Below are 26,926 nucleotides of genomic sequence, written 5' to 3' on the forward strand. Positions count from 1 at the left end.
TGCCCATTGGTCGTTGCTGAGATCAACTTTTTACTTTGATTACTCTTTCCGAATGTCGCATCGTTGTCGAAGTCGATCAATTTTCACTCGCCTGATTAATATTATTCGATTCCAAATGTGTGTTACCTGTTATTAACATGACCCCCGGCCTCTGGTAAGGATATTTATACCAAAACCCCTGAAAAGCTCATGTCCAAACTTATCACGGTTACCTTTGGGTTACCCTGGGAAACCCGGGACACGCCTCGAAATCATTCACCTTGGAGGTTTTATTTCATATACTAGGCCAGTTGTCACTCAGATGAAACTGATATGAAAACTATTGACACCAAAGCTGAAATCTGACACAAAATGTATGTTTGAGCAAATTAAAATGGTAAATAATTAAGGCGATCATTCGAGGCCAGAAGGTAATTTGAGTGGCGTACTGTTTGATCGAGCACCCATATACTAAAAACTACAAAGAGACACGGGAAGGCAAGGAGTCGGCCGCTGACGTGTCGTTATGTGCCACGCTCGACTGGGCCTGTCACATCTGCCAAAAACAGTGTATTAATGTGGATGCATGAGGGCGTTTTCATTTCAGGACAGGATGATGGATCACATTTTCCATGCAACAAATATTTGGTGACAGGAAAATAATAAAGCAGTGGTGACCTGCACCTTTGGACTAAGTTATGTTCTCTCTGGTTTCACTTCAGGGCTGTTGAATGCTTCACGCAAAGATAAAAAAAAGATTTGACCTCTTCATTGTTGCGTTAGGGACATCAGGCTTTGATGGGAGTATATCTGACGTTCTAAATGATTGAATAAAACAAACAAAATGATATATTTTTGTGTCTGGATGTCTGCATGACCTTTCCTTCGTTGTGTTTTTCAGGTTCCCTGAATAAAAACACACAACATTCCAGCGCATTGGCCACCATCTATCGTGAGTATCGTCCAAACATAAGCATAAACATGGCTTAGATGCTCAAATTTTACTCTGCATCTGCCGTTTTAATATGTAGTGTTGCACAACCTTTCCACAGAGTTCTGTTTTCAACATTTAAAACATTCTTTTTAAACACAAGATGACGGAGCTCTGCTCATTTGAATCCCCATCAGTCTCTCTGACACAGTATTAAAAAAATGATGGGTTCGCTTTCTTCACCTCAGACTGTGCAACTTTCGTGGGTGTCTCTTCTCAGAAGTCTGTCTTTGAAACAGAAACACAAAAGGCACAATCAGCCTAACCCGAGGGACGCCCTGTCTGAAAGCTTCCACGTGACTAATTCACCTACAAAAAAAGTTGAATGAAGCAAAAACACCGCCAGGCTGTCATTAAGTGACCTTAAGCTTCAGGGGATGTGAATCACGTGATCTACAAATGATCGACTCGTTGTCTCCTCCTTTGTAGGTCCTGTAGTGTTCAAGTAGATACATTAAAGGGCATTACTGCTGACCTACTGTTTTGTCTAAAAGTGGCACAAGGTGCCGGTTCATTGGCTACATTAAAAACGGCAAGTGCTATGGATTTTTTTTGGTTTGAAAGGGAGCAGAGAAAGCAAAAGCAGCAGAGGGCAGCAGGAAGACGAAACAAGTACAGAAGGTGGGGAAGATTGACTCGGCGTGCGGTGTTCCCTTGTCTGCATCACGATGATAAATGCAAGTATAGATCCGTGCGGCGTTGTGTGCATGTCATCTGCGGCTAAATTGAAATAAACCGTACCATCTGAGTAAATCAATGAATATTCCTCTTTTTTCCTTCCTCTTTTGCTGGGGATGCTTCCGGTTTTGCGGCCTTGTACGCTTCACACAAAATCTCCTCTGAAGTCTGAATGTTTTCATATTGTGCACCATAGCTGAAGAAATGCTCCAAACTCTTTGGAGCTTCACGAGAAGCACCCGAAATAAACTATATTTCCTCGCAGTGTTTCGGGCAGGGGATCCCTGTCCCTGTCCCGACTTTACGAAATTATGTTTTTCTTACACTATTTCCAGTCACCAGTTAATTTAGTTTGTTCTTGGTGGCATTACTGTAGCTCTCTACAGTCACCAGGAATAACTTCCCCTTTGCGGCCTGTCAGCAGTGAGTGTTATTTGCTTTGCTGCCACTAGGTGGTGGTAAACAACTGTGACAAAATGTCATCCATAACTGCTCAATGTGCAGTCGGGATCAAGACAGGCAGCTCTTTTTTCCTCTTGGACAAATGCAAAGGTTTCACTGGATGTTGTTGCTCAATCGCAGGAACAATAGAAAGACAAAACTATTGGAGTTTAAGCAGCTTGGATGGCTTTCTTTTAGTTAACGATATGACGTGTTAGCATGTATTGGAAACAGAAAAGGGGAGGGAGGTAAAAACAATGCCAAATTCTACATTTGTGGTTAGTTTTTATTTTTCAATTTATTCCATTTGTCAATGATTTGTTGTTTTTAAACATCCATCCCATGACATCCCACCATCATAATAAGTGATCAACTTCCCTTTTGCATCATCAGTAGTTTTTAAAGGTGTTTTACATTAGAACTGTCCTCATCTGGTCCCTTAAACCAAAAACATTATTTACAAAGGTAACACAAAACAGGAGTCCTCTTTCGTGTTTAAAAAACGGTTTCCATTGACAACTATGAATATCTCATTCTCATGGATGCAGAGACCTGCTGAGACTATACATTGCTCAGAGATATTTGGGATCGGGCAAATAAAGCTGTAACTGACTTAAGGTTTTCGACAACAGTTACACTGCGCCTCCAGGTCTTCGAATCCCATTAGACCACAAATGGGGCTTTCAGTGGAAAAACCAAACCAAACGGGAGTTTTGAACTCAGTTTCAAGTACAGTTTACACACATGGGTCTCAAAAACAAGGCACATAGGTGCTGCCTTTAAGGCTTTTTTGTGACAAAATCAAATGGAGTTAATCGTGCCAGTGTTGTGTTGCTTTTAGCTTTGCAAGTACTCTAAAAAAATCTTTGACACCCAGTGGCACGTTTCATTTTGGCACTTCATACGTTTTTTCAGGATGACAGGTTTTCAAAGGCAGAGTGACAGACAAGTTTAGAGGCTATTTGTAATTGCACAACAGGGAAGAATAGATTACAACATCCCTGTCGACTTACTAAGCTCTTCAAGGCAAAATGTACTAAGTTCAAATGCTTAATGAATTCTTCAAGTCTTGTTCAGGCAGTATTCTCTCACTGGCACCACAGGCAAGAAGGAGAAGTGAGAAGCGGTGTAGTGTGACCGCAGCGCTCTCGCTATCTTTTCCTCTCACATGATGCAGCATGTTAGGAAGCAAATGGTTCGGGGGCAAAATACTGCTGCCCTGACATTCCTAGCACGCCTACTTTTAGCAGCCAATTTTTCATAACATTTCTCAACACCAATACAAACAAGCAACAGCATTCAACAACAACAATATCAATTGCACATGGGAGTAGCATTCTGTAGTGCAACATGATTTCGCAGCTCGCAACTCCTTAAGTCTTTTTGAAGGCACTACTTCACGTGCGGGACAATCAGATCAGCTTTCACCGCTTTCACGTCAGGTTTGCAATATGCTCCATTTTGGTTGAAGAGGCACTTGGATGAAAGCAGCAGCTTGTCTCTTGGAAAGGACCAGACAAACCTCGCTGTGCGATGCTCACCTACTCCACTGCAATCTGCACTTATTCATACGGGCATAAAAGCACTCGACGGGGCGAATCACTAGCCTCAAGAGACATTTTTCAAGAAGCGTTTTGTTGCCTTTCCCATTCAAATAGAGTGCAGATTTGGGTAGGGAGAAACTTGGATACCGTGGAGAAGACATCCACTGTAGTAATTGCACCACTCAAAAGGTCACTTTAATTTTCCTGCTACAGTTTTACTCCCTCCTTCTACCACTCAAATTTCCACAGCTGGTTTCTGTCGCCTGAGTTGCACCTCCTCGTCTGGGCATCTCCGCGGCCCTCTGCTGTGCGGTAGGCAGTCACACACGTGTCTGACTCAGGATGGTAGATGGTCCCATCCTGAAAGGATTACAGAGGGAATTTCAAATTGGCTATGTAGGAAAATGGCCCCCCCTTTTGAAATAACGTGTGTTCAAAAACAAGTGACGTGAGAATGAGCCCGTCTGCATGGAAAGGAGCCTCTCACCTTTCTGAACTCCCAGACGATACTGGGGGGCTTGAGTTCCCCGTCACGAGGGCAGTGCCTCATCCCGATGGAGGTCTGGCCTTCGAGTACTTCAGCACACAGCTCTGTCACCGAGTTGAAACGGATCTCCTTCTGAGAAGTGTATTCAAAGTACTGGAGCAGAAGACAGACCCAGTTATGCGGCCGTAATTACAAATGTATATACATTTAAATGTATTTCGTCACCATTAGTTAAACATTTCTTTTAAAAAGCACCCCAACAGGAGAGATTAAACCAATGTTCCATCCTTTTCAAATTCCTTTGCTACGTCTCTTTATTTTGAAAGATTCTACAGGTCTACATTCATTTTCCTTTAAGGTGACAGGAGGTTTTTTCCTCTGCTGAGGGATCATGACCTGGTTAAGCCAACGGGGTGTCAGTGTATGTGTGTGTACGTGTGTGTCAAAGGACCCAAGGGACCTAATCATTAAAGAGAAGGGCTTGGCCCTCTCAATCAAGCAGACATGAAGACAAACCTTACTCTCCCTCTTGGTGTCAATTCAACTAATGGACCTAGTGGGACAAAAGATGCCACGCTCAGATGATCAATCTTCATACTTCGCCATCCTTCCTCTTCTCGTCTCATATATCTTTCAGGTGCACTGAAGCCCGCAATGGTCATTTCTAATAAAAGACTGCCTCATGGCCACCGTCTCTGGCTTCAGACTTATTCACCCTGGCTGTGCCACTCACTCTGCCTGCAAAGCTCATGTATCTTTTAAATGGAACCTGGTTCTTACGTGGGCCAGGGAAGGGGGGGCAGGGGCTGGAGGGAGGTGGTGAAGGGCCCACAGGTTTTTGTTTCACAGGGGAGCTATTCAAACATTGATTTTCACTAACACATGGGGCTTTTGTGACTGAGGACACCTGATACGGCGTGTCAATGAGATAATCAGACATATCGGGCAGGTTCAAGATCCCCAGAGGAAAACTGCGCCTTTCGTCTGACTCCCAACATTAAATATACAGACATATAATCTGCTGCTTGCTAAATCATCCATCCCTGGAGTTGGCAAAAAATCTGATTTAAAGTACCTGTGATTTTAAAGCTCTTTTTTTTTTTTAGGCGTTTTATATGTGAATGCAGCCCCTTCTGGAGATAACGGAGGAGCGCTTGTTTTTGGGGGGTAGCAGAAAGCATCGATTTCCCAACGGGGCCAAGAGCATGACAGAGATGGAGAAAGGTAGAAGAAATAACCAGAAAAGCTTAACGTACCTGGTTGCCTCCCTGCCCGTGACAGCCAAACAGAGACAGGTGGGCACCTGTGGGATTGTGCTCTGGAGCGTTGTAATCAAGACACTCGGATTGTATCCCTAAGCTACGCACCTGCCAACAGAACAACGATCATCAACAACGATTAAGATGTGGCGCTGAACATTGATACCCGTGAAGAGTCACTCATCTTGTTTTTTTTTTTTTTTATTCTCAGCAGTCAGATCAGACCGCAAGGCCACAAAGAGCAGCACCAGCCTGGCTGGTTGATTTAGTCATGTGATCAACTGACACCACTGACAGGTTTCTACGTGTTGTTTTCTTGTTTTCAGCATCACGACACATCCCTTAATGAGTGCAAAACAAATGGGACTGATGCTTTCATTATCAAAGTGCCAACACAACTACCTATAAAATACGCTTTTAATAAGATTAATCAGACATTGATCCAAGAATTTTAGGCAAAGCATTTTCTGTGTATTGATCACAATGATGTGGAGTCCAGCTGAAACAGGCTTATTGGACACACCTTTTCACCGTGACATAATTTCACCGCATAAAACTGTTACTTTGTGACCTCAATTCATATCTCTGATCATATCTATATGAAAAATAAAGCACATATGCTGCCTTATCAGAACAAATGCTGGTGTCGCAAGATCACAAGATCAAGGTCACGACAGTCGGGGAGGATCTATAGTATTAACTAACACTTTATATTTACCCGTCACCACGATAAAATGAGACCCATTATCTAGAGTTAATAAGATGATTATTTTGTGACCCCGAGATACTGATATTCAAAACTTTTTACAAGCGTGACCTCTCTTAGCTTCTGAGAGTAATAGTCAGATAAAGTGTGCAACAGGCAGACACTTACAGCCCCGTGCGAGCCTTCCCTGTCCTCTGGTACATGTAGGTCAGGGTATATGTTCTTCAAATACCAGTCAAAACTGTTGCACTTTAGCTTCTTCCTCAGCAGCAGCCGCTCCGAGATATCCCCGTAGGTCTCCTGTGGAGAACATGAATGCACGGCAACAATAAACGCATTGATTTAAAGTGAGGACTGGCGACCTGTCCAGGGTGTACCCCGCCTCTCGCCCGATGACCGCTGGGATAGGCTCCAGCCGCCCCGCGACCCGACCGACGGATTCAGCGGGTATAGAAAATGGATGGATGGACGGTGTATTATGTCATTGCAATCACACCTGTCGAGTTTTGGGGAAGATTTATCTGAAAACAAGTCTGTTCTGGTACTGTGTTGGAAGCAGCAAAATTAGGCCACCGTAATTATCGGGGCATTGTTGACAAGAACAGAATTATGATGGCTAGGGGACAAGGTCAGCCATACGGCAGGCCTTGGGGCCTGGTCCATATCAGACCGATTTGTTGACAGATTCCAATCTGTTGTCAGCTGACTGTGTAGCGAACACGTTCAAAGGTCTGGACCAAGGCCAGGGCATCCTGGTTCGTAGCTGTTAGTACCTACTTACAAGATGTTACAACTGGTGATTCAGCAACAGGGACATGCATGCCTGAGAGACATTCTGAAATCTGACCGGATCAAATTAAATACATACACACACAAAGTGTGATTTAAGACTTTTATGTAGACACAGCTTACTGTGTCTACATAAAATATTTATTTTCTATCTTATAAAACATTAGAAAGTATTGTGCGAACATTCAAGCTAATTCATTCCCTTTGTTAACTGAACTATGTAACGGCTGATGAGCATTTGTCCAAAGCAGCTACAGTATGTTCAACATTGAGGGAGAAAACTATAGTCATATTGTTTTTTTTAGATGATCTTTCCGCTGAACTGTAGTTATTCATCTTTTGCTGAAAACTGTGTCACATGCCGTGGCCAACTAGGGTAGCCACACAATGGGGTAATGCACACAAAAGAACTGGGTGCCATGATGTATGAACAAAGACATTTTCATTGCGACATCTACATTTTTCTTTACACGCCACTTTTTTCTAATGCCTTTGGCGCACCAAAAAAGAGTCGCATCATTTAAAGCAAATGTTGACATTCTGGACATGACTTCAAACTCTACAAACACGGTTTAATGACATCCTCCCGACCGCAAACCAGCAGGTGTGCTCGAAGGCGTGGAGCTCCATCTGAAGCTACTAAAATAGTCCAGAATACTCACACGCCTTAATCTTTTACGCTCCATGACAGATGGAATGCAAGTCCTTATGTCAGAGATACCCGAACCTGTTTCAGTAACAAAGCAGTGCTCTAACCAGTATTCAAAGATCACTTTACATAGAAAATATTCCTGGAAGAAAAAAAACGTAGGTTCAAAAACAACATTCAAATAAGATAATGTCTTCAAATAAGTCTCAGAGTCCGATATACAAACGCTGATTAGAACAAACAAAACAATATCTGGAAATGCGGTAATTGTCCATCTGTTTTAATATTAAGTCCATATGGATAATTAAATGTACTTTATGAAAGTTAGATTTTCTTTACAGTACTAAAAATCAAAAGTGCACTGCAGCTTTGGAGCTGAAGATCATGTCTGGCAGGGCTGTGTTCAATCTCCCCCTGACCAGGTAATTGATTGTTTGATCAAAGATCCCTGACATTAATAATGTACTTTTCCAGATAAGTGTAATTGAGATCCATGAATTTTTTATGCCACCCAATGCTGAGAGCTGAGAGGCAAAGCCCACATACTGCATACACACAGGCCTGACCCAGAGGGGCAGACAGCGGGAGATCATGTGTTGACATCTAGACAGATGAATTATATCACATGAAACGCCCAAATCTAACGTCAAGGTCAAGCCGCTCTCTGTATCATATTACCTGGTGGTGCGACAGATCATCACTTCGGGGCTTCAATTTAGCACTCGTTGAAACGACATCAAGCATGGCCAAACAGCCCAAATATGACAGGAAATATTCAGCATTTTGGCAACAAATGCGGCCAAACTTACTGTTTCAAAAGCTTGGTCTCCTCATTTGCGATTGTATCCTACCTTTCTGGCTGGAGGGTTTCTGTTGTAGAAGTGTTGCTTATAAGAGTCCATCCAAACCTCTGCGGCTCGCACAGTATTCTGGAGGAAGTTGGGTCGTGCATATGGGGCCTTTTTAGGGAAAACGTGGCCCACATGAGAGCAGGGATGGATCTCCAGACTGCCTCCACACTGCCACACCTGTGGGTTCCACACATATTAAAGCACAGCATAGTCAACAACTCTTTGTTCGATTTCCCATCTGTACATTATACCCCAGAGCAAGGATGACTCATCCTCTTACACCGCATGTTTCCATGTTGGTGACAAAACCAGGATCGAAAAATTGATTCATGTTTTCATTTCATGGAAGCAGGCAATAAACTGCAAAGCACAGTGATTTGGTGCTATCCTTCAAGTGTAGTCTGCTACAGGGATAAACAATGCATGCCCTTTTATAAATAATCACCACTGACACATATACAGTCTGTTTATCACTAACCAGGATCACTTTCAGTTCTACGTCATGTATACACATATATGTCACAACAGCAGAGGAGGCCGAGTAGTTCAGTATTCAGATCAAATTCAACATACTTTTGGGGAAACTGTGCGCAATTTCTGGGTTAGCTCATGCACAAGTGAGCTAATTTATGCCTTAGTCTGATTGAGAATTGAGAGCTGCCGTCTGCCGAAGTGGAACTGTCTGTAAATACGACAAGAAGACAACAACTAGGCTCAATCTTTTGAGCCTAGTTGTTATCTCCTTTGAGCCTAGTTGTTATCTCCTTCTGTTATCTCCTAGAGAGATGGAGATAACAGAAGGCGATCCTTTTGGCTAAATCAAAAGCTTTTTTTTTGGGGGGGGGGGCTGCACCAAGTAAAACTAGAAAATGGGAATAGCCTGGTAGATTCATAAGAAGAAGATAACAGCCTTCAGAACCACATGGAGCCAAAAGTGTTTTCCGGGAAGCAGGCGGACATGTTCATTTGTCAGTGATCCATTAAAGATTTTTATGGCCAAAATCTCAGCATATGAGTTGTGATATCACCTCATCCATCGAACAGTTCAGCCAAATGCGCTGAGACTAAGGCAAGCAAAGTGTTTTTCAGGGCGGAAGATCTAAATCAAATAGAATGATTCCATTTACTTTTAGGCTTATAAATCTTGTAAAACATTCTAACCCTATTTCTGTATTATAACACAGCTCTGATTAATAAGAGCAATTTCCCCTGCAGAAGTCCTCTTTCATCACAGAAAAAACAAAAAACACAACGGGACTGACGAATGGAAGGTCGCGATCAAAGTTTTCCTCAGTACTTTGCAGAGCGAAATTCCAATTCTATAAACCAAAGTTATCGTCATATTGAGCTAAGCAGCCTTTACAAAACAGTCCTGTGTGCCAGGAATTTCCACTTTGCACCATTGTTTTTCAGCATTCCAAAACAGAACTGAAAACAAATTCACTGAACATAAATCATGTATGGCAAAAGGTCCCAGTGAGCTGCATTTTTCTTTCCACATACAAAACCCATCGCTCAGAGGAACAGCCCGTTCTTCTTCACAGCACCACGCCACAAAAAACCTGAAATCTTTGCAAATTCTAATGATGCAAACAAGTGTAAAGTGACACCAAGATTACAAGGTGCAGTCAGTTTCAGATGGCATGTCTGCCTCTGATCTGACACTTACATGTGTCTCTCTAACACTAACTACAATTAGACTGATGAATCGGGACCTACTTATACTATGGAGACATATCCCCACTGGTAATGAAATGCCAATAACACCTAATTCCCTAATCATTCATTCTACTCTTTCTCACTGTGGCAAACAAGTTGGGTTCGTGGACGTTATGCCAGTAAACCGAGGATTTAGCAACTAACTAAAGTCAGATTAGTAACTCTTTCCCAATATTTCCAAAGCTGTGCTCTGGTCTCATCTTGCTAAATAGCACTGAGGCGGTTAAGCAGAGGCTTTATTCTGTGAGCCTATCTGATGGAAAACTGAACTCACCCTGAAAGAGAGCTCCAGGTTTTCTCCTCCCCACACCTCCATGCCCATGTCATATGTGCCGAGGTATTCAAAGTAGGCTTTGCTCACAGCAAATAATCCACCTGCCATAGTCGGAGACCTGTGGGGTCACAGGAAAAATTAACTTCATATAATCATAGGAATGTTAATAAAACAGCCAGTATAATGGCTCCCTCCCAAATGTTTAATGGTCCATCACACGGTGTTGGGTAATATGAGAAATCAATGGTGACATTAAGTCGCGCATTTTGAAAGGAGATCTCCGTGTTGGTATATGCCAATCTGATAAAATGATTTCTCATGCGATCAGCCCTTTAGAATGATCGAACTCTGACCTGATGGGATCGATGCGAGACTTGCGCCTCTTGCGTTCCACTTCTGGGACAGAGTGCCATTGAAAGGTGAGCCTCCAGTCAAACCCCCCGATCATCGGCTCATCTGTTTGCATGTAAAACTCAAAGGTGTTCCAGTCGATGGTGTCGATCACAGGGCACACTATGGTGCTAGCATTCTCAGCAATCCTGAGCACAAAGCCAACAGGACGAAGACAAAGAAATGTAGGGATGAAGGTACTGCTTTTGTTAGTTTTAATACTTCGTGAAACATTTCGCTCAGATTGTCTAACTTAAGTCACCTTTCCAGCAGAGGCTCGATCCAGCCAGGGACACATTCGCAGTGGCAGTCAAGGAATGTCAGCACATCACCTGTGGCATAGGTGGCGCCAATGAGACGTGCCCGTACCAGCCCCTCTCTTTTGTTGGTGCGAATGAGCCGCACACGTTGTAAATTACTGATGTATTCAGCTAGCTGGGATTTCAGGTAGCCTGTTGTTCACAAACACACACAAGCATCTCTGTCATCAAAGTAATTCCCGCTTCATACGCTTCTTTAAAAAGCTGCATATGTAAGGATTTCCTCATCGTATATTAATCTCTTTTTTTAATTGATAAATTTAATTGTGGACTCATTTTTAATGTAACTTAAGGCTGAATCAATTGTTAATTTTTGACCACTGGAGGGGTGACAAGTGCTGAAAGACGGCACACAGCTGCTTTATACTGCATTAAACTGTTATGAATAGTTAACAGGGCCGGTTTTTGCTATGGGCAATGTGGGTTGACCGCCCAGGGTGCACTCTTTGTGAGGGCGCACAAGTGCCCTAAAAAAAAAACTAAAAAAAACTTGTCAGTTTTCTAGATTATCATGTCAAGTTAGTGGAGTGGGCGCTGGGGCGCCCTCATTGTCACGTCAACTTGCTGCTGAGAGTCATACAGGTTGTGTGTGTCAGAATAGGCAAGGGGGAGGGGGATAGACTGATCCCAGGCCACACAACACAAACTGCTTGAGTGGCGTGAGTGACGTAGGCTATAGGCTATTTGTTAGCCTCTTGCTAATATGTTGCTATTAGCCACGACTGTATTTGATTTTTAGTTTTGCTTAACTAGAATTAGAATTGAGGCATCATGTCATGCAACTAATTTCACCCATAGGCTAGTCTAGTTTGTGTTTGCAACACAACAAGTGAAAATTTAAACAGAAGTCCTGACTGTGGATTTTTTTTTTATTGTTATAAGCTAAATGCTAAATTAAATAACTTAAATAACTTCTAATATACATTGACATGGCATTTTGTAAGCAACATGTGGTCTCTTTTTGTACCTTTTTGTATTTAAGATTATATATAATAAAATAATATAATATGTTGTTGTGTTGGTGGCGGAGTGACAACTGATGTTGGACTCAACCCTGTGCGGACCAGTGTGTCTCAGATTTACTTTAGGAATGATCTGTGGTCGGCAAAACCTGAGCTGAGCACTGCCGTTCGGTGATTTTGAAAACACAAGTGACCCTTGGTTATCATTGATTTTTACAGGTGAAAGACAACTGAGGTCAAAGAACGCTAGACCCTGCTCAACAGGCTTGACAGCAATAAAAAAAAACATGCCGTCAGTCCTCCAGTGACTGTCGGTTTGCAGTAACCTTTCTGGTTCGGGAGGGACACATCTGGCATTCCATTTGGGAACCGTGGTTAGAGGAGAGGAAATGATGTCATAGCAGCTCTGAAGTCATCATTATAGTGTAATGTCTCTGATACACACGGACTACTCCTAACACTTATTCCACTGAGACAGACAAACATCACGCTACTGCTATGTCCAGCCTCAGAGGCAAAGTAGTGTCATTAGCGCAAGGCTGCCGTGAGCGATGTGGTTGGGAGCTCTCTGCATGTCTTTTTTCGTCATACATACTGCACACATAACAAGGTCCAGAATGCTCGCGTGCACATGTTGGCTGGAGAATTAAGTGAACGGTGACCCTTATTTTGTCCTCTCATCATTAAAATGGATTGGATGTAGAAGACTGCTATTGAAACAAAATCTCATATTTGCACAAGCATGAAACCTAAGAATGAGACAAGCAGAGGCTGGAGAAGAGGCCTGCATTAAATAAAGCAAATAGACCAAAAGACCAGCCTTTTCATAACCACTGCAGCGTCCTCTATACCTCATGCTCATTAAAGACCCGAGTCCTGACTTGCTTCAGAAGATGTCTTCCTTTTTTTCCCCTCAATTTTGGTTTCCTACCAGTGTAACAAAACCAAAGTACGCAGGTCTGGTTCATTTGCTTCGGTTGAACAGGCCAAGACGGTCAGTGTTTGTCTACTAACTTTAAAGGACCTCACTGTATCAGTTTTACTTTTACAGACACAAATAAACCCGTGGATTATTGCGGCGTTTCTGACCTCGGTCACTGAAGTCGTCAATGAGGATGATCTCCCTCAACAGGATGGCAGGCGTGGTCTCCAGCACACTGTGAATCGTCCTCAGCAGGGTGGACCAGGCCTCGTTGTAGAAGGCTATGATCACCGAGGTGGTAGGTAAATGCCGGTAGTCAAACTTCTTATTCCGGCATCTGCGGTATGCGTGTGTGTGTTTACGTGGGTGGAGAGAGAGGACAGAGTTGACACAAGCATTAGTATACATGTTGAGAGTAACAGCAACACTCGTAAATTCCCTCATGGAAGTGAGCGCTTCTTTTTCAAACGGCCAAAGAGGCTTCAGCTACTTCTGTGGAAGGGGGAGATGGCTGGTCTAGATCCAGATGGCAGTCATTAAAACGATAAAAGAGCTGTAGAAATATGGATGGGGTCATCACACCAATGAGCAACATACCACAGCAATGCTCCTCGAGAGACCGCAGAAATGAGAGCGAACAGAAAATGAGGAGACCAACAAAAGACAGAGGTCATAGGGGTAAAAACTCAATGAAAAAAGGAAAGTTGAAAAGTTTTAATCAAAAGCTTGACAGAATGAGAATGAGAAGTTTTTGGAGTTTTGGAGAAAAAAAAACATGGAAATATGAAGCTGTTTTATTCTTGGGTGTAATATTATGTAAGGGTGCCACCACAGGCAATGACTAAATGAGAAGAGCCTGGAGAATCAACTCACTAACAGGAAATGCTTGATAAGAGGTTGTTGTTGGACACTGTTTGGGAAAGGCAAGGTGCTATTGCCAAGCTTCAACAAATCAGATCAACAGAGTGGAGCCAGCTGCAATCATGCTTATACAAAGGCCAGCGAGCAGAAGAGCGGAAAACATTTTTTTTTTCGCTGGGAGAGTCCTTCAGTGCAATAGTTCGCAAATTTAGTGACGCTACATCCGTCCTCTTTAGAAGCGTCCATCACCCATCGTCATCACACTTAAACCCACCCATAAAAGCCACTCTTTAACACTCATTGGTCAAAATGACTGTGCCTTGGTAACAAGTTGAGCAAGTACGGTCGGAAATCCTGTTAGCTGTTGTTAGCCAACATTAGCAATCGGTTGGTTACTGAGTGAATGACGTTCTGAGCGTCCAACACAGCACTGACATCAGTGCCAACAGAAGCTGTGATAGACTGATACGATGACTGAGGTGCTGATTCACAGTGCTTTCCTTCTGAATAAGAATTTTTGAAACTCTGATTCAAATGGAGCTTGGAAAGGGTGAGGAACTTCACCAACCTGACCACGAAATCGAAAATGGACTGCCTGTGCGTTATGATGAATAACAAAACTGGACTTTTCAAACCGTTCAAAGTACATTCAAATCCTATTTACACACACACATTCCTGCAGCACTTTTCAGTCTACATATGTTTTTGGGTTGGTTTTTTTTGGCCTATGCCTATTCTGTCTGTTTGTGTCTCAGTTGCATACAGCGTACTGTCTCGCTCCTACCTGTAAACATATTGCCGCTGGACTTCAATGCAGAGAACACCACATTGTTATACAACATTAATATGATGAAGGCAGGGTTGGTGTGGCTCCTTCAACTTTACCAGTCAGAATCCGACCAACACAGAGTTTCTAAGGCTACCTTTACACGGAAAAAATCTGAAACCAAAACACAAAAGTGGCGTTTCGTTTTCACTTTTAAATCTGCATTTAGACGAGCGTTTTAGGGTGAAAATCTGCGTGCATACGGAAACGCAAAAGTGTGTGACGTTTCATATTTATCGATGCAGCAAACACGCCAGATGGCTCCCACCACTGAGAGTTCATCGTTTACACGGTGGCGCGACAGTGGAGTGTTTTCAAGAATTCCACTCTGGAGGGCGGTTTCACTTTTTTGCGTTTTCATGCCCCCAAAATGCCGTTACCATCTAAACGATATAGTGCATCCGCAAAAAGGTTTTGCGTTTTTAACCCGTTTTCGTTTCCGTGTAAAGTGCCCCTAAGTGCTGCACAAACATAAAAAATTACAAACTGACAAACAGAGCAGTGAGAGACGGACCACGCTCAAACAAACCTGAACATGAGACAAATAAAGAGGGTTACGAAAAGAATTGTCTGATGCCTGTAAAGTTCTTAAGACAAGTTAAACAGCCCAGAGATTGAGTAAATCTGTGGGAGATGATTGGACACGACTGTGTCTACACCAGGGAAAGGAGGATCCCTTTTTTGTTTTGCAACTGGATCATGGGATGAAAATAAAAAAGTGGAGAAATATAATGCAGTGAAAAACAAGATCAAACAAGACGCCAATAACAGTAATTAACCGCAGAAGTTTCATGATGGAAGACAGAAACAACCAGTTTAGACTCATGTAACTAAGAAATGACAGACACAAGCTGATATGAATCTTGGCCTGATGTGTGATGTGCATCTACAAAACATTTAAGATAAACAATGTTTGGGCCATGACTGTTTCATGGTATCTGTTCAGGCCACAGATGTGAGCTTACGATGTATATGCCTCAAGATGTTCAGATAAAGTGAGGGTGTCTCCCAATCAGCCCCCTAATGCATTATCAATCAACTAGGAGGTACAAAATTCAGCATATTTGGAGAAACTAAAGGAGAATGAAGAGCTAAACAAGGTGAGAAGCTCTGAGACCACACAAAGCAGTGTTTACAGTGTAGGTGCATTAAATCTGCTCATAGTAGCGGCATTTCATCCTAAACAGCATTCAGTGTGATATCCGATTCCTAATGTTTATAGCAAAATGTAATTACAACAAATCAAGAAGTGAGCAAGTTACAGCTGATTGTGGAAACCAGATGCATGGTGGCGTTGCTCCTGGGCAGCCAAAGAAGCATCTGGGTTTTCTATACCAATTCTTATCTGAGCTTGTGCATCTTCCACGTCAGCCAGTTCACGTCAGGTGCTAACAACAATATACACACACACTATATTAACTTGGGTAGACAAAACACCATTTTCTCACCGTGTTGCTAAGCCTAAAGACCAACAGAAACTCTACCCCACCTCATACAGCCTGCCAACAGGAAGGGCAATTCAACATTCATTCACAAATATCCGCTCAGTGTGATATAAGCCCATGTTGACTGACAATAATTTCGCACTACACGTCTTTAGTTGTAGTAAAAAAAACGCCAGGACATCATCAATAAACACTGTAAACATATGAATGAGATTTGTAAATACAGCCTGCAGAACTGCTTCTGTGTCACACACATCACACGCACACACACACGTGAGCTCCTTAACACCGGCACTGCTTATTCTCTTCTGCTGTAAGGCATGTGCCAGGTTAATAGCCACTCACCAAAATACTGAAAGGCCCACAGATAAGGGGAAATAACAGCACACCTGTCAAAAGGTCAGCAGATAGAAAGCCCTACGCCCTGCACTGTTGCAGTGTTTGTTTCTCCACCATCCACTTCCAGAGAATGCTATCAAAGCGAGGTCTGATAAGAGTGTCTCAGATTTCAACACTATCTTGATAATAGCACAAGACGAGACTGCCAACCTCCCACACTGCTCCTTCGTTCCAGCGAGGAGATCAAAGAATATCTCTGAGTCTATCTCTGTCTATCACTTTTTACTTATATTCATATGTATTTACATTTGTATTCATATTTACCTTACGCATCACTAGATAAGCAACATAATGCCTTAATTTTCTTGTCTCACTCGCATTAACGTTGCTATCAGTCGCTAATACACCGAATATTGATTCGGTGTATTAGCGCATACGGTGGAGGGACCGATCCAGCGTGAGAAAGAGGGGCTGAATAGATGGGCTGCGTGCGACCCTTTTTTTGGATAGTGAAAAAAAAAGACTAAAAAAATGGATTACCTCGACATTTTTAGCGGATAACACAAGTTCACTTTCAGTCTCAGCCTCTTCCCTGCCTTTGTGCCTGTTGCTGGGTCCACTCAGGCATTCAGTCCCATTAGCCCCTGGTAGGTCAAACAATGTGTTGTGGTATTCGATGGGTGTGTATGTTGACACCTCAGTTATTGTTGCATTTGTTTCTGTTGAGGGAAAGGCTCTTTGGTCTATCAACGCACCAACTAAAAATGCTTATCACTGACAACTTTGTGGTCATTTTTTAAACGCCCAGCCCTAGTGATCCCTATCAAAAAATTTGGGGAAATTATTCTTAAGTGCCATGACAAATCCACTGCTAATACATATTGGTCATTCACTTGCACTCTCCAGGGCATATAAATCAAACATGTGACCTTTACTCAGTCAAATGATGGTGTATCTACAGCTACATCTGGGTTTCATTAGAACGGGAGCCAGAAAAGGATAAGGCAAAGGCGGAAGGGGAAACTACTAATAAAAGACATCACACACTGTGTTCCATCACTGGGGCTGTGCTGAGAATAGCTGTGAATGGAATAAATCTATTCAGGCAGAGAGCTGCTTTCAACAGCTTCAAAACGTCCTGGAATACATCCCAAGAGCTTCCATCCCTGTTTCTGTCAGCGGAAGACTAACTCGGGAGAAGAGTTTACCTTAATCCCCGTTTAGTAGTCACGCTTTTGGCACAACATCAGCAGCAGGTAACAGCCAAGCCCATGCTTTTGCTAGAAATTCAATAAAGATGGATAGGTCGTGCACGTTATTGTTGACCAACTCACTCTTTCATCCTGTGGTCCTGGATGTGCCGATGGAGGGAGATTTTGTCACTGACGTAGATATTGATAGCGTAGCGCTCCACAGTTTCCTGCTCGTGTTTCTTTTCTTCAGGGCTCAGGTTGAGGTGAGTACCCCGACCCCACTCCCCCGGCGCATTGTTGTCCGGCGTTGGTTTAACATACAGAGGCCTGGCCAGCTGTCCGTCTATCCCACTCGGCTCTACAGACAGTTGCCTCGCCAGAATATTGTGCTCTTCGTCTTCTTCCTGCACAGAGGACGAGAAGGGGAAAGAGGAGCGTTCTATCAGGAGATAGCCCAGCCACAGCAGCCACAGCAGGAAGCCAGCCTTGGCCAGCACACCTAGCTTTCGAGAGCAGCGCCCCCTCATGATGGAGGCACCGAGACTGGCCGAGCTTTAGGGTGCCCCACAGGACACAGGCATCTGGAAAGAAACGAACAAAAGCGTTGGATAAAAATCATGTGAAACACACTTTTTCATCACATGCCAAAAAACACACCAAGGAGAGGGCGGTTCGGGTCGACACCCAGTGACCACAATTGTGAAGTTACAAAAAAAGCTTTTCCAGTTGGGATGCGGTTCAATCACATAAGAAGGCATTTACAATTAAGAGAAGCTTCTCAACTAAACACCTACACCCAAGTAAGATTGTGTCTGCCCATAAATTTACAATCATTCTGAGGACACAGCTCAAACACACTGAACCAGTAATGATCTCTAAATGAACTCTAAATGTGACTGCGTGTTCAGGGCTGCAACACAATGCCCATCAAATATGAATTGCACAGATTGGATCACTCCGATGAGAGATACAGTGTGTCTACGGAGAGTGCAGAAAATCCTGCGTGACTGCCACCATCCTGCTCATCACCTTTTCCAACTCCTGCCCTCAGGTAGAAGGTACAGGTCCCTACAGACCCGGACTAAAAGACTGGCCAACAGCCTATACCCTCAGGCCATAAGACTTTGGAACCAATCACTACTGCCTAAACTTTAACGTTTAATTCTTTATTTATACTGGGGCTGGAAGGTTGTTGTTTATTTATTTAGATGTATGGGTGTGTGTGTGTGTGTGTGTGTGTGTGTGTGTGTGTGTGTGTGTGTGTGTGTGTGTGTGTGTGAGGGGGGCGGGTAGCAAGCACCTAAAATTCTGTTGCACTTTGTTGTAAGCGGGATGGGGGAAGGAGGGAATCAAGCACTGGTGTCACTTTTGTCTTTGATGCACTTTGTCACTTTGGATCTACTATTACTGTGTTTGTACTCCAAACAAAATTTTGTTGTACTTGTTTGTACTTTTTTGACAATGACAATAAACTCTTGAATCTTGAATCTAGAATCTAGAATCATTAGAATCATGTGGCTCTAACCACAATGCTCTACAAAGTGCAGCTCTACCCAAACTGTGCTTCTGGGACACTGCGCTGTTTCTTTTCTTCTTCCAACTCTCAGATTAAATGTGAGGTTTGCATTCACCCGATTCACACTTCACTGACAATGTTCTTGCATCGATTGTTAGAGGACCTTTTACCCTCATCCGTGTCCAAGAATACCTTGGAGGCCTTGAGTTTTTCTAACAAAGAGGCTCACATTTTTTAACTCTTACAAAAACTGACAAGAGCTAAAACATCTCCTGAAACTGGTCTGAAATAACAGACCAAATGTTAGTTTTTTGCAATTTGCCGAACTTATAGATCATATAGACGAGATTAGTCAAAGTTTGTGGATACACAAAGAGAGAAATGGAGACATTGGCGTCCGACAGATGAGCTTAACGTGCCCAAACCTTAAAGAGGCTTGTGGTAAAAACAAACCACTTAGCGATGTTGACACTGAACTGAGTGTAATCACATAATTATGTTGCATTAATATTAGAGCACGGAGCTGTTTACAGTTGTGCCAGACAGGCTTAGTGACAATACCTACGTGCGCACGCCTACAGTGCTTCCCATACCTCGCACCCGTAACCAATAATGGTTATTCGCAGTTTCTGCTCAAACGAAAAGAGAAAATCTGGGAACGCTTTGCCTTCAAATCAGTAGAAGATTAATCAAAGCGATACGTTTGTAAGACTAACTCACGAGAGTCTTTACAACTGCAAAATGGAAGCAAACAAATCTCAATTTCCACTGCAAGTCCTTCAAGGCAGCAGCACAGCCTTTTCATTCCTAGTTTTGGGATTCCGGCCAGAGGACTCCTGAGGTTTCAAAATGGAGACGCCTGCAGACAAAACCCTCTTTTATTGGCTGTCCATCACACCTTCCACTCTCTCTGAATCTGATAAGCCATAGTGGGGAGCTTGTTGAACCAAGCAGGAGGAGATCTGGATGTCTTAGAAGTAGTTTTTAATCCTTAACCACTTTTTTTTTTCTTTCCTGATCAGGAGAGAATGTAACGCACTGGTACAAATCTAACCCCGATACAGATGAGAGAGTTGGCTCAGTAATTCATGCTCCGTGCAAAAGAAAACAAATTACAGGCTCCAGTTTGGGATCAGCTCTGAGGTTTACAACATGACACATTTTAAAAGTCCCCATCGCTCACCCTGGCGAGCCTGGAATGAACAGTATGTCTGCATACAGTACATGGCTAATTTATTTGTCAGCCGGTCAACGGAGAAGGGCAAATAGCTATAAAGGGTGTAATATCCAGTGGAACAGGTTGCACAAACAGCAGTTGGGAAGCAAAGTATGTCTCCCACTGACTGGCTGGGCCCTTTTCAGCAAAACAAGCAGCTTTTAGGTGATTTCCCTCTGTGTACATACATCAAGTCATTTTCGACGAGCAACGCTGTGATGGAATTAAAAAAAAATAAAAAAAATTAATCACACACACACACACACACACACACACACACCAACAAATAAAACCAACCAGGCTTGAACTGTCCATCAAAACTGAGCTTTGACGAATTGCCGCTCCGTCTCTCTCGCCTCACTCGAGCAGCTTGGGTACCCAAACGCTTCGCTTACTTTTGCTTTCTCTCCTCGTCTTTGCCGCTAATCTAATCTCTACACTCAGCTTTCAGTTTTTATATATATTTTTGCACCAGGCTGGAGAAGAGTAAGGTGTCCGAGGGGAAACGAAGTGGCTGAGGCGAGCAGAGAGCGACTGTAACCGGTACGGCTGCGGTCTTCGCGCACAGTTCAGCAACAGGTTTCCAGATCTGTCAGGGGGTCACGATTCGTCTGAGCAGTTATTGGAGAGGGTGGAGTTGGAAGATCTTTCGCTTAAAGTCGCCTCAACATGTGCAAACAAGAAAACAATAAAAAAAAATAAAAAAATAAAAAAAAAAGAAGCGCAGCAGCAAGGCGGAAGCATAAAGGCAATGAACTTTCGTGAGCTGATATCGACAAGCCGCCCACAAATCTTTGGCCAGTTCAAAAGGGAAGTGCTACTTCTTTTCTCGGGCTGTTCAGCTGTGGTGACGCTCACCAGGCAACTTATCGCATGCACAGTTTAGCGACGTTAACAGGCAGGCATAACGGATGGGTAAAAAAACAAAAACATTTCTGGTTTGTTTTTTTTAAACAAAAAGAAAGACAAAAAGACTAGGTTAGCTGGCGTGAGCTTACCTCCTCGACAAGTTACATGTCTCAAAAGTTTCTCCGAGATAGCTGAGGCTGTGGTCCGTCAGCCTGACTGTGTTCGTCTTCCAGTGAAACCGCTGGCTTGCAGATGTCAGCACACCCACATCCTCTCCTCCCGGTCTGGGCGCTTATTCTGTGTTAAAGCCCTGACGAAACCTTGTTCAGGTTCCGGTACAGCCGTTCAAGACAAAAGCACCACAAGCCCGCAGATAACAATCACTGGCTGAGCAGACGTGTGGAAGCTCCCCAACAAAGCCAGTGATGGCTTGTCATGCAAACAACATTTGTGGTCATTATTCCCCCCCAATCCTTAATGCTACTTCATGGTGCTGTTTCTTATTTCTAATTTGGTCCCTTTATTATCTCTAGTAGTTCTGAGTCACCTTGGCCATATTAATATTTTGTAATATTATGTCATTTTCTAATAATTTCTTGTCACAGTGTGGTCCTTTCAGCTCTCTGGTTTTCATTTTAGTTACGCCACACTTACATTTGTAGACTTCAGAATAGATTCTTTGAAAGACACTATGTGCCTTTTGTGTTACTTCCTCGTGTCGTTCCCATATTAAAAAAAAAAGAAAGAAAAAAAATCTTCTGTATCGTACTTCCGGTGTTGCTAGCTAACTCCGGCTAACTTGATGCAGCACGAGCACTCAATGCTAGTCTGTTAGCTGTTGCCTCGGGCTATTAATGTTACTTGAAACTTTTTTCTGGTAATTACTGAATCCTTACATATTCTGTACCAAATGGCTACAGTTAGTTTTAATTCAGCCCCCTAGTATAGCAGTGGGACATGAAAGCCTACTGTTTTTGACAAGTTAGAAGTGCAAAAGTTTAAAACTTCAAAAACTTTCTATAGACACACGATTTTCACTGAAAAATAATTAACTGAGCGATCGTGTGGGCGTATTGCTTTAAAAGCACCAGCTGTGTGTATAATGTGACAAAGTGTTGCCTACAAACATCTCATCTTAGTGTCATTTTTATTGGATTACCATCCTTTTTTAAAAGAATCATCAGTTTTGCAAAATTATTTCTATGCTTCATCAGCTGTAGACTGTTCATTTGACTACATGCTGAAATACCTTTGGTCTGTATGTAAACGATGTCACTGTACACTGTCAAGGTAGATGAATAGCCATCATTGCAAACTAGGTGTTGACTACAAAAAACTCAAATGTTAAATGGACTGTTCAGAATTGTATGTATTGTAATACAGTACACGAGTAACAGTTTTCATTTAGTGCACACAGACACACAGCTTGAATTTTACAAGGTGTGTTTTTAAAATATCTCTTTCATCTACAATAGATCAAAGGTTTCATGCGAGGAATAGGGTTTACTAAATAGATAGATATGTAGATTTTTTTTTTTACCGTGAAATTAACATTTTCTCACACTTTGAACTTTAGGTTATCAGCGGTGTGTATAGCCTGGTTACAAGTCGCTGCTTTATTTGATCCTAGGCAAGATTTTATGGACAGACTGTGTTTACATCCTGCTTTGACGTGTGCAAAAATGCCGGATGAATATATTTGGGCACTGTAAGAATAGATTAAGCAAATACCTGTGCACAAATGATCATTCTCTCTGTGTGTTTGTCATTATAGGCTTGGCTTGTTTTCCCATAGTCTCAAGGTCCTGCTCATGCCGGACCCTACTTGCCTAAAGTGGGCAATGCGCCAGTGAAGCCTGCTGTTAGGCTGACACCTGCACCACTTGGTAAAGTGCCAATGTCTTCTTTGCTCGGTTTCCTTTTCCTTTCCTCACTTCATTTTTCTACCCAGTTGAAACTAAGTGACACCTTTCTCTGTAAGGGTGATGTTTCCCTTCTAGGCCTGAAAAGGGTCCGGTTGCCATGACAGGGATCTGGGCTTTCCACAGCTAAATGTAGCAGTTTGCACAGGTCTTACACTTCCTCTACCCTTTTCCTCAATTCAAACTCCTATTTGGTTTACGGGTGTAACCTGCCCCCTTTAGGCTTCAATCTGAAGTCAGTGGTAAAAAAAACCAAAAACATTCTAATTGATTTCAAATGTGGCACAATGTTATTCTTTCCATGTGAGGGAACCCACAGGAAGGGAAAGGATTTGATTGTGCATTAACTAACATTCACTTTTGGTTGCAGTTGCATGCAACTACCAAAATTATGCTAAAATTGAAAAAAAGTGTACAAATTCTCATCAGAATATAATGAAATCCAAAGTGATTTGTTTTGTTTTTGTCATTTCCAATAAGGTCTATAGAGGTTTATGATCTGATGGCCATAGTTTGTATAAGCTTAAAATTGTCCCTTATTGCTGTCCTCTCACACTCATCTTTGTACTCTTGCACTTGACAGATCTAAACGACACAAGTCAAGCCGATTCAAAGAAGCAACACTCTTTATTTGACCTGATGTCATAGGCTGGAGGATCAAATGCGACGTTACAAGTAAAGAGCACCATCTAGTGCCTGTATAAAATATAATTGGTGTAATAACATAGGCCTATGCCTTTTCAATTCAACAGAAGTAATAGTTTGATCAAAGCTTGCTGGAGAACTGGATTGATGGAAGCCTCAAACAGCCTGTGGAGCTAATTAACTGAAAAACAATGTCCTGACAGAAAGAAAGAGAGACACCATCCCCCTTTTTTTGTTGACATCGACTCAGGGTGCTTTAATCTATCTCGATGTGGAGTTCATATCTTCACCTGATAAAGGCACGTGAGTTCAGAGTTCTGTCTCCCACTCCTGATCTGCAGTTTGTTTGAGCAGCTCATTTAACCTCTAAAATTAGGAGCAGGGAGTTGACGTTCATGCTCAGTTTATCAACTATGGACACATGAAGTGTTGCTCAATGGTGATTCAAGTAATGTGTGCCTGTCCTCTGTGCTTGATGTGCATTTACTCAGCTCTTGCAATAAATCATAGTGAGACGAGGTCACATTGTGAGTCCATTCTCCTTTAATATAATAGAGATGGATTCTGGCCAACATTCTCCCTTTGCTTATTAGTTCCCCATAGAGCCCTAAGACACAATGACCCTCAGCCATAAGGACAGAGCATAGTTATCAATTAGGGATTCTGATGGTGAAGCTTGGGCTTTTTTTCTGACCTTGATAACGGGAAGACTTATCATTACTACACAGGGCATTCAGTTGTCAATCATTGATCCATGTGTGCCTAAACTGAGGGGTGAAAAGATATGCAAAGTAATAACCGAAACCCTGGTTAGAAATTGACTTTTTATTCCTCAGACACCTCAACAACACTGCATTTTCTTAAGACGTATGCATAAGTGCTATAGGCTGAGGGCACACAAGGAGATAAAGTCAGAAAAAGACAAGGGGAAGATTCAAGCAACCAAGAAAACAGCACATTTGAACTTCATGGTCAAAAGGACATGATAGAAAAGGTAAAAAAAAATTTCCCCTAATGCTCAGATTCTCTCTTTTGCAGACCCTTTTATTTTTCAAGGAGAGCTGTGCAAATCTTCTACAGCCTGATGAAAGGTTTAACACACTCACAGATGGTAACAGATAATGGCTGGCACTCGCCTATAGACTGTTTGGCAGCGACTTTCCCATGTATGTGTATGAGAATGAGACAACTGTATTTTGGAAGGTGGCTTGTGTAGAATCTTTAGGTGTTTTAATTAAGGTCACAGGAAAACAACAGTATTATGCTGTAAGAATAGGGATTCAAACATTGGAACCCAGAAATGCTCAGACAAAACCCACAGAAATTTCCACACGAATGAGACCATCACTAAACTAACTGTGGCTCTTAATATGACTGAACATCAGAATGTGCTTTTGGTTGTATTTCTTGTATATTTTAATTGGTTCTCTTTTTTTTTTCATAGAAGAGTCAATAATAACTCATGAAATCCTTTGGTCAGGCTTTTTAATATTGCAGGCCAAAGTTTGCACCAGGTCAAAGCATCTGCCGTGAAAAGTAAATGTAATATTCAATCTCCTTTTCAAACTAGTTGTGAAAACTGGAAAAAAAAAACATTAGCAAATCAATTAAGCATTATATTTTGTTGGAAATAGTAGCCACTTATCCATTGTTGAGTAACTGTGCAAAGCTGCACTGGGCTAAAAGCATCACGGATGCGGACTCCAGAGGTGTAAGGCAAAATTGGGTTTATTCTTCAAAAAACAAAGTTAAACAAAAGGCGCGGCTGAGCTCGAAGACAAAACTCGACTGTGAAATCAAAACATGAACATAACTATGACAAAAACAAAACAAACGACTAGGCATGGCATGGCATGGCATGGCATGGTATGGCTGAATGGGTCCAGCTGGGGAAAATGAATACAGGTGACATGGCTGAAGCTAATGAATAGAATGAGGGAAAACAATGGCAAAACCTAAAACAAAACATGAACTCAAAAACCAAGACATGACAACCTAAAACATGATAAAGCATAAAACTAAAAACATGGGAAAAGCCCCATGGCCATGACAGTCTTGAAAAATCTATTTAAATTTTGAGCTTAAGCAAAATGTTTAAAAAAGTTTGGACAGATTTACAACACCTCTTCTTTTTGTTCGGGAACTTAAAAAACAAGTTACAGCTGTTTCGAAAGGGACTTTTTACCCCATTCGTGGTTCAGAATGTCCATGTTGGAGATCAATGTTTGATCTCCTCAGTGAAATGTTTTCAGTAGGCCACAGTTCTCCAAAGACCACAGTTTAGCACTTGTATTCTTTTCCTACAGTGCCATGCTGCTGTAAGACATGAACAGTTTGTTTTGGCAATGTCTTGTTAAAATAAGCAAGGCCTTCCCTGAAAACAATGTCATCTCTAGAGGGCAGCATCTGCTACTCCAAAACCTGTATAAAACAGCAGTCAAACATTTGGACACACCCCTTAAATCAAAATGAATGGATAGGTGTCTCCAAACTTTTCACTGCTATCGTACATATTGTTCAGCTTTGATGGTGTTGTTGCAGATATACAAGTTACTGCACGTCTGCATTAGCACCATACAAACCACGCCGCCACAGATTCTGGCCGCTGTGTGCTAAAGGCATGCCAAATGAACATGCATTTTCCATAAAAATAATAACATTTCCTTATTTATTTAAACATTTGGTGTTTAAATAAATAAAGCAAAAACAAAAGCACAAAAAACGGTTGTAGTACTAGACTGTGCACCTGAAAGCAGTGAAAGGAAAGCATTTCTTTGGATCAGACTATATGTTTTATTTCTCTTTTCAGAGCTCCTGCTCTGAAATTGAAATTATTGTTGATAAGGTCACTTTGATAAATGTGCTCTCCCTGCATGCTGATTGTGTGCTCTCAATAATTGAGGACATTCATTCAGAACTGAGTTTGTCTGTGCTTATCTATTTGTCATAGTTTGTATTTTGAGTGATCGTACCAATGCTGAGGGACAGAGTGCCACCCACTTTTGTTATGCTGCTGAAGAGAACTAGAGGAGAGTTTATTATCAATACAGACTGAGAAAGGAGGAAGAATAGAAGGGAGATGTGCAGGAGAGCGAGTGAAAGAGGGGAGAAGGTTGGCGGGGTTGTGTTGTCCGCGTGCCAATCAGCCCACTC

At 42.3% G+C, this 26,926-nt stretch overlaps 1 protein-coding gene across 1 annotated transcript; it reads right to left on the reverse strand.

Annotated features, from left to right (window-relative positions):
* Positions 1 to 2,354: 2,354 nt before the first annotated feature.
* On the reverse strand, positions 2,355 to 21,501 carry poc1bl (POC1 centriolar protein homolog B (Chlamydomonas), like). Its single transcript, XM_075449302.1, has 11 exons — positions 21,356 to 21,501; positions 17,767 to 18,206; positions 13,129 to 13,298; positions 11,020 to 11,209; positions 10,721 to 10,906; positions 10,368 to 10,485; positions 8,375 to 8,551; positions 6,254 to 6,385; positions 5,377 to 5,487; positions 4,121 to 4,273; positions 2,355 to 3,993 (listed from the first exon to the last, which is right to left on the reverse strand). The coding sequence occupies exons 2-11, from the start codon at positions 18,150 to 18,152 to the stop codon at positions 3,862 to 3,864; spliced, it is 1,755 nt and encodes a 584-aa protein (XP_075305417.1). The 5' UTR covers positions 18,153 to 18,206; positions 21,356 to 21,501; the 3' UTR covers positions 2,355 to 3,861.
* Between the last annotated feature and the right edge of the window lie 5,425 nt (positions 21,502 to 26,926).

The sequence above is a fragment of the Odontesthes bonariensis genome, chromosome 18, assembly GCF_027942865.1.
Source record: "Odontesthes bonariensis isolate fOdoBon6 chromosome 18, fOdoBon6.hap1, whole genome shotgun sequence".
Lineage (NCBI taxonomy): Eukaryota > Metazoa > Chordata > Actinopteri > Atheriniformes > Atherinopsidae > Odontesthes > Odontesthes bonariensis.

Excerpts from the sequence above, each read along its gene's own strand:
- poc1bl (XM_075449302.1), bottom strand. The coding sequence starts at position 18,152 with ATGAGGGGGCGCTGCTCTCGAAAGCTAGGTGTGCTGGCCAAGGCTGGC. Across the intron at positions 11,210-13,128 it reads TGACGACTTCAGTGACCGAG|GCTACCTGAAATCCCAGCTA; the intron begins GTCAGAAACGCC and ends TGTGAACAACAG. Across the intron at positions 3,994-4,120 it reads TCGTCTGGGAGTTCAGAAAG|GATGGGACCATCTACCATCC; the intron begins GTGAGAGGCTCC and ends TAATCCTTTCAG.